We start from the raw sequence: 9,107 nt of genomic DNA on the forward strand, positions 1-9,107 counted from the left end.
AGAGGGCTCTTATAAATTTTCCTGCCTCTCCCTGCCTTTTTTTTTTGCATCATTAACCTTAGGTGATTTATTGAGGATGAGTGGTTTTTAAAAATGCTTGTTTGTAAATATATGAACCTATTTCTGTAATTGTATTTTTAGACTTTGGTTGGTTGGTTGGTTGGTTGGTTGGTTGGTTGGTTGGTTGGTTGGTTGGTTGGTTGGTTGGTTGGTTGGTTGGACTTATATGCAGTCCTTCTCCGGGAGACTTATAAAAGAAATGCTTATATTAGACAGAGGATATTCAAATCCTTCCTTCCTTCCTTCCTTCCTTCCTTCCTTCCTTCCTTCCCTGCCTGTCAGCCACAACTTCAGAAGTGATTTCCAATAAAATCCAACTGAAAGTAATAACATCTCAGCCTCACAGTAGATAAAAGCCGCTGACAGTCAACAAGCCAAATCAATAGGAGACATTTAACCAGCTTACACTTTGATTAAATCATTTGAGATTCCCCACACCTCCGCCCTCTTTCCTGCAGCCCTTTCCTTCCTCAACTTTAGAACTACATAAACTTTGCTATCAGACCCTTCTGTTTCATCAATATACATATTATCTCACCAAATCCCCTTCCTTTTTGCTGTACTGTGCACTTCAGCTGGTCAAAAACCTCTTTATGACCTATTTACTTGTTTATGTCCCTCCCATCTAACATTGAGAACCAAGGATTTCTTTGGTGTTTAAAAAACAAAACAAAACTGAAGATCATGACTGCCACTGAATAACACACATGCAATAATATTGTCTAATGGTGTGGGGTTTTAAAAAAAAAATACTGTGAAATCCAAAAGAGCTATTTTAACCTGGAGCAGCACAATGAATCAGAAGTCTATAAAGATTGAAAAAATTATTCTCCCTTAAGCTTTATTCTATTATCACATAAGCTTCATCCTCAAAAACAAGGATCCATGAAAGATTAGAAGACAATAAACATTGAAGATTCAAATTGTTTTTAACTCACAAAAATGCCCCTTTTCTCCTTTTTCCTTAAAGAAAACTGCAACTCTGATCAGAGCAGAACATATCAAAAGAAATTGATGGTTTAACACAATTCAGTCATTTTTCCTCTTTAAACTTTTTTAGCCACTCCAAAGATAATTTTTTCCATTGCAAAGTTGGAAAAGATAAGAATAGGGATACACATCCTTTGTTCCTTCTTAACATCTTTGAAAATAAAAGAGCTCAGAATTCAATTTTTCCAGATAAAGCAGCTATTGATTATAAAATAAAACAATTTTGTGTGTGTGTTAGAAGAGTGCAACATTATAGTGAAATTCTGTATTCTAAGCCCTATTGACCTGAACAGAAACTATTTCTGCCAGAGATTGGCAAATGTGATTCCATAATTATTGACTATTGATACTGCTGTCTGGAACTGATAACTGTATCCTTAGACTGTCCACTGTTGACCTCACCCGATTCCTAAGAGGTCAGTAAGGAGCGTGCATAAGTGCACCAGCATGCCTACTGTCCCTGTCCTAATGTTTATTTTACGTATTTATTTATTTATTTAGTTCAATTTGTATGCCGCCCAACTCCTAAGGACTCTGGGTGGCTCACAACCAAAGACAACAAGATATAGGGTATTAATATTAAAACATCTAAAAAGAGAAACTATTTAAAAAACAATTTAAAACCCACTATAAGACCATAGGTATCATTTATGGCTGGATCTCGATGATGCATCATCTAATCTAATGTTAATCTAATCATCTAATGTTCCTTCTTATCAGTACCCATCATATGTAGATAAACAATGTTATATTACAAATACGTACTTAACAAATAAATAAAATAAAATAACAATTGCAGATCAAATATCTAGAAGGCATAGAATGTCAATATATAGAATTGAAGCCCTAGTTGCCATTTTTTGGTGCTGTGATAATTAAGCATTAATAATTAGAATCAGAAAAAGTTAGGATAACCACCTGCAGTATTTGGATAGCCATCAGTTGATGGTGGAATTCCATAATACAGTACTGTATATAGAGATAACAAGCTAAATGAAAAGAGCTGTAAAAGTGATTGTGTAAATGGTTTAGATATATTAATATTAACTTTTGATTTTAACATTATTTTTGTCTTTTGTAAACTATTGTTCATTGATACTCTGTTTCCCCAAAATAAGACATTCCCTGATAATAAGCCTAATCGGGTTTTGGAGTGCATAGCAATAAGGCCAAGCATTTATTTCATAGTTCAAAAAAATATAAGACAGGGTCTGATTTTCAGGGAAGCATGGTATATTTATGGATTAAGTGGGGGAAACAATAGAAATGTCAGGATCACATAAATCATAAGGTAGGAAGAGATATCTCTTCTCTGCAGATTCCGCCCTGAATCTGTGTAGGTTGGTAGGTAGACAGACAGAAAGACAGACAGACAGACAGACAGACAGACAGACAGACAGACAGACAGACAGACAGACAGACAGACAGACAGACAGACGTGAATTCTGAAGGATAGCAATGTAGGACAGCTAATATCTGAATTAATTTGCAATTCAGAAGGAACTGTCTTATTTATTGCCTGGGAATAAACCTGCATATCATTAGTAGGATTGCACTCTTTATTTCAAAGGCCATTTCAAAGAGAACAGAATATTTAGATCAGAATGGGTTTAACTGGAAGAGTGATGATTTCCTATAAACGTGTTCTATTGTTTTCTTTGTAACTACTTGTATATATGTGTTAGTTTTATATTTCTGATATAATCAAACAACTAGATCAATAAACGTTCTATTCCATTCCATTCCACCCCAAATGTGGTACATAACAACTGTGTGTGTGTGTGTGTGTGTGTTTAAGGGTTAACAAATCTGGGCTACAAAACTGGATAATCACTAAATGATAGCAAAGAGTTATGGTTTTCTGTATTTCTTTTTGCCATTCTGGATTTTTGCAGCCCATATCTGTTTGACTGTGGTGGCTGTTGTGCTATACATTGGGTATATCTTGGTTGGAATGTAAAAAAGAACAGAAAATTCACTAGCCAAATGATGGTTACTGATGCCAAAATGAGACCTGGACAGGATTATACTGCAAGACAGTTGCTACTGTCTTCCTTCTCCTGGCATTCAATTCACTTCCTCTGTCCAACCTCAGATCCATGGATGATGAAAATTATAACACCAGCCGCCCTGACTTTCTCCTCCTTGGCTTGTCCACTCGGCCAGAACAGGAGCACTTCCTTTTTGTTATCTTCCTCGTTCTGTACCTGCTGAACATGGCTGGGAACCTGCTGATCATCTTTTTGATCCGTTCTGATGCCCGTCTCGTCCACGCGCCTATGTATTTCTTTCTCAGTCACCTCTCCTTTGTGGATGTCTGCTTCACCTCAACTACTATTCCCAAGATGCTGCATAACCTCCGCACAGGCTGCAAGAACATTGCTTTCACTAACTGCATGATCCAGATGTATCTCTTTCTGGCCTTTGCTATCACCGAAAACTTCCTGCTGGGTGCCATGGCACTGGATCGCTTTATGGCCATCTGCCTGCCATTACGCTATCCTGTGCTGATGAAACCACTGCAGTGTCACATCATGGTATTTGTGGCATGGTTGCTGGCCCACCTTCATGCCCTCTTGCATACTGTACTGATGTCCAGACTTTCGTTCTGTGATCGTCATGAGATACCACATTTTTTTTGTGATTTCCAGCCTTTAGTGGTGATGGCCTGCTCCGATAAGAGCCTCAGTGAAATGCTGAGTTTTTTTGAAGGAGGGACAATTATTATTGGCAACTTCATTCTCATTCTTGTCTCCTACATTCGGATTGTCCAAGTTGTGCTTCGGGTTCCTTCTGGCCAAGGTCGGAGCAAGGCCTTCCAAACCTGTGCTTCTCACCTGGTTGTTGTGACCCTCTTCTATGGTTCTGCAATTGGGGTCTATTTCCGGCCCCTCTCTTCCTATTCTGGGGACAAGGACAAGGTGGCCACTGTTATGTACACTGTGGTGACCCCCATGCTCAATCCCTTCATTTATAGCCTAAGGAATGCAGACATGAAAGCTGCCCTTCACAGAGCACTAGATAAACTGAGAAATGTTTGGCTGAAACCACAGACTATCAGCACCTGATGGAAAGAGACATGTCAAATATAGGGTGCCAGATCAAAAACAGAAAAAGTATGGTTCTTTGGAGAACTTCGTTTGATACAATGTCTTATACATTTAGCATGTTTTTTTGATTCCTAAAGAACATTTTTATTTTTAACTCAGTATGTAGTTTCATGTTTTGATTGTTTTTTAATGAACATACAGAGTTTATGTTCATCTTCCTCAGTTAAGAGCTCACCAGAATGTTGAACTACAACTCCCATCCAACACTCAATTGGCGTAGATGGATATGGATGATGAGAGCTGTAGTCCAAACCCTTGGAGTTGGCTGTCTCAGATAAAGTATCACGTACCTGAAGACCTGGCTCTGTCAACTTGCTTGGGGTATGCATAGAGCACACAACCTTGGAATTTGTTAGGGACTTCATGGGTCACCCAATGCTCTTCGTACTTTATTCTATTTTTGTATTAACTGCCTTCTAATGGGATACAATATTTATATGGTTTTTATGTTTTTAAAACTCTACACTGCCCAGAATTGTTCTGTGAGCGACATTGGCAGTTTCTAAATTTGATGTGTAAAAAATTAAATAAAGGAATTGGGTATTCATGATGGTCTGCATAAAAAAACAGTCCTAATTTTGTCATCAAATGTGAATTTGTTAATCTAAAATAAATGCTATCAGTGATTATATGATGGTTAATTATGCTTTTGATTCCAGAATTGATAAAATGGACAACTGTTAAGAGGCAGTGCAGTGCAGTGGCTAAATATGCTGCTCAAAAAAATAAAGGGAACACTCAAATAACATCTCCTAGATCTGAATGAATGAAGTATTTTCATTGAATACTTTGTTCTGTACAAAGTTGAATGTGCTGACAACAAAATGAAATTGATTGTCAATCAGTGTTGCTTCCTAGGTGGACAGTTTGATTTCACAGGAGTTTGATTTACTTGGAGTTATATTCTGTTGTTTAAGTGTTCCTTTTATTTATTTTGAGCGGTATAGTTGGACTAGAGAAATCTTTGCTCATCTGCAAAGTTGTGTAGGTCAGGGGTTTCCAACCTTGGCAACTTGAAGCCTGAAGGATTTCAGCTCCCAGAATTCCCCAGCCAGCTTTGCTGGGCTTAAAGTTACCATGGTTAAAGATTACTAGATTACTTTGGACCAGAAATTTCCTCTTTCCCCAGAATATCTCACCATTTAGGAGCCATGATACCTTGGTCATCTTACATTTGAATTTCTGCAAAGCAGATGTAGTGCTGTCCTCGAAGACCATTCATCTCATCCAGAAGGCAGTGATGCTGATGGTGATGGGCATGTTGCATTATGTGCACATGTTCCCTGGTTGCCATTTGGCTTCTGCGTACATTTGAAGGTGCTGGTTATTATTAAATCCCTGCTTTGCATAAGACCTGGTTATATTTGAAGAACAACTATTTTGATGTTTTCACCTATCTGGTCAGGTCAGCAAGAATGGCACACTCAAGACCTTGTCAATTGAACAGTGTCACCTTATAGGACTTGGGAATGTCTTCTAGGAGATGTCTCAGAGTCACTACAGAGTCAGTTTTCTGCAAAATGGGCATAATAAGTACAAATAAAATATGAGCAGGATGAAGGATAATAACTTGAACTCTTGCTGAGCACATACATTGATTTTGAAAGAGGCATGAAGAAGGAACATGTAATAATCATTATCAATCGTTTTCAATCTTCAGTTATTCACAACAAACAGGTGAGTGTAGATATTTCAGAAATCTGATTGTGGTAATAATATAAATCTACTAAGTATGTATTTATTATTTATTTTCCCACCTTATGTACTGCAACCTCCTGTTGTTTTTTATTCAAATTTGATAACATTTAAGAGTATATTAGACCTACTAAAATAATCACTGACTCTTATGAAGTTCTTCTTAGTAAAATTAAGTTGGATCCAACCCACCTTTATAGTCGGTCTCACAAAATTGAAATTGGCAACAAAAAATGCATTTTATTTATTCTTATATTATTGTCAAAGTAGGCCAGCGAAACATTGTTCTGTTCAAACAGATCATTCTCTTCTCCAGGAATTGAACTACTCTTAGATTTCCAAAGCCCAAGCAGAAGATTATTACTATTTTATATTGCCTACTTGTGTGGCTTTCTATTACTGTTATAATGCCTTTATATTGTTGCAAAACAAGTGACATTGACTAAAATATAAGATCAGATCATGTTTAAAGTACAGTACCTGTATGTGGTGACAAAAAGTAAAAATTAAAAAAAAGTTAAAGTTAAAGTTAAATAATAAAATATAAGCCGCTGTAGATCTATAAGAAAACTTACCCAGTAGAACAGCCTTATTAAAGCCAACACAAAAACTCAAAAAGTATTATACAAATATGAAGATTCATCAGAACTCTTGATTCCAACCTGGAAAACAGTTTTGTAAAGCTTTGAAATGTCGCATCAGTTGGAGAAAGAAAGGGCAACTTAATCCAGATACATATATTACATTTTTTCCTTACAAACAACCTTAAGAATCCAATCTACATTCTACTCATAAATATGCCACATATGAGTTTAATGAGACACATTAGTCCTTAACATGACCTCACTTTATTCAGACTTACTGCATTTCATGAACTAAATTTACATTGCCCAATGTCCCAAGATAATGTAAGGCAAGAGCAATATCCATTACAAAGCAGGGAAGTTGAGACAAGGGCCTTCCCATCCATCCTAGGCAGCCTTATTGCTCACAAGAGTTGCCATTCAGTCCTGGGGCTTGGGAGATCAGGAGGACCAAACAACCCTCAGAACACCTATGTCCTCAGGATATGTATCCACTTTTTTTATTCTAAACCCATAGAAGATAACACCTGGACTGAAAGTTCATCATAAAATGCACATATTCAAAACAGCTCCACTTTTTTTAAAAAAAGGCATTCAAAACAGAACAAAAACAACTAACCTCACAAGTTAAATTTATGGGCTATTGCTATTGCAATCTCTTCATAGGTGGGGGGGGGGGAGTGGTGCTGAAGTCCTGGGTGATTACTTCCGATTGCATAGAGTCAGTTTGTAAAGCACAATGAGCCTTAACAAAAGATCTCCTGCTAGTTGAAATAAAAAGTTTGAGCTTTTAATTAAAAATGCAAAGCAAAATGTTTGGCATTAGTGGTCTTGTGTGTGTGTGTGTTTGTAAATTACCAAGTAGAAACATAGAAACATAGAAGTCTGAGGGCAGAAAAAGACCTCCTGGTCCATCTAGTCTGCCCTTATACTATTTTCTGTATTTTATCTTAGGATGGATATATGTTTATCCCAGGCATGTTTAAATTCAGTTACTGTGGATTTATCTACCACGTCTGCTGGAAGTTTGTTCCAAGGATCTACTACTCTTTCAGTAAAATAATATTTTCTCATGTTGCTTTTGATCTTTCCCCCAACTAACTTCAGATTGTGTCCCCTTGTTCTTGTGTTCACTTTCCTATTAAAAACACTTCCCTCCTGGACCTTATTTAACCCTTTAATATATTTAAATGTTTCTATCATGTCCCCCCTTTTTCTTCTGTCCTCCAGACTATACAGATTGAATTCATTAAGTCTTTCCTGATACGTTTTATGCTTAAGACCTTCCACCATTCTTGTCGCCCGTCTTTGGATCCGTTCAATTTTGTCAATATATTTTTGTAGGTGAGGTCTCCAGAACTGAACACAGTATTCCAAATGTGGTCTCAACAGCATTCTATATAGCGGGATCATAATCTCCCTCTTCCTGCTTGTTATACCTCTAGCTATGCAGCCAAGCATCCTACTTGCTTTCCCTACCGCCTGACTGCACTGTTTACCCATTTTGAGACTGTCAGAAATCACTACCCCTAAATCCTTTTCTTCTGAAGTATTTGCTAACACAGAACTGCCAATACAATACTCAGATTGAGGATTCCTTTTCCCCAAGGGCATTATTTTACATTTGGAAACATTAAACTGCAGTTTCCATTGCTTTGACCATTTATCTAGTAAAGCTAAATCATTTACCATATTACAGACGCCTCCAGGAATATCAACCCTATTGCACACTTTAGAGTCATCGGCAAATTCTATCAAAGAAAAGATTGGTCTTGCCTTTGCTCACTTTTTTTTCCTTCTCACGCTCAGCTTTCCCAGAATGTAATCTTGAAAGTTTTGCTAGTATGACTCAGAACATTGTCCAGGTTGTGCTCCTATATTTTCCGCTCTTCTTGATGCTAAAAAATACACTGCTCAAAAAAATAAAGGGAAATAATAATAATAATAATTATTATTATTATTATTATTTAAATTTGTATGCAAAACGCTCAAATAACACATTCTAGATCTGAATGAATGAAACATTCTCATTGAATACTTTGTTCTGTACAAAGTTGAATGTGCTGACAATAAAATGAAATTGATTGTCAATCAGTGTTGCTTCCTAAGTGGACAGTTTGATTTCACAGAAGTTTGATTTACTTGGAGTTATATTATGTTGTTTAAGTGTTCCCTTTATTTATTTATTTTTTTGAGCAGTATATATTCACATAGGAGAAACAAAATCCATCTTGGTTTTAATCATGGTAGAACTATTAGCATTATTTTGGCTTCTGAAGAAACAAAACAGTACTGGTGGTTGAAATTTGTTGTTAATTTCCCTTTGAATTTATTTTTTTATATTTATAAAATTCTTCAAAGCTGAATTATTTCTTCTAATTTATGTTGTTAATGAACTCACTGGCAGTATCATTAAAATGCTTTTTCTAGCTCTTCTGCTTGCAAATAAATTGTGAGATTTAGCCTATTTTTCCCATGGTGTTGCATAGTGGCAAATTCAGCTACATTCTAAGGCTCTGAAATTCCTTCCTTGGTATATCTCAGGGCATGTTACAAAGAAGCAATCAAATCAGTTTTAAACATTGGAAATGTATATGTAATCATCTTTGACAGCAAACATTTCAATTTAATGTGAGCTTTGGGTATGCCGCATAGGAAACAGTTTGTG

General features: G+C 36.5%; 1 protein-coding gene across 1 annotated transcript; it reads left to right on the forward strand.

The window, feature by feature from the left end:
- Positions 1-3,149: 3,149 nt before the first annotated feature.
- LOC139158778 (olfactory receptor 1L4-like) lies at positions 3,150-4,118 on the forward strand. Its single transcript, XM_070736114.1, has one exon. It carries the CDS (start codon positions 3,150-3,152, stop codon positions 4,116-4,118), a length of 969 nt encoding a protein of 322 aa, XP_070592215.1.
- Positions 4,119-9,107: the final 4,989 nt, after the last annotated feature.

This window comes from Erythrolamprus reginae, chromosome 2 (genome assembly GCF_031021105.1).
Source record: "Erythrolamprus reginae isolate rEryReg1 chromosome 2, rEryReg1.hap1, whole genome shotgun sequence".
In the NCBI taxonomy this organism is placed as follows: domain Eukaryota; kingdom Metazoa; phylum Chordata; class Lepidosauria; order Squamata; family Dipsadidae; genus Erythrolamprus; species Erythrolamprus reginae.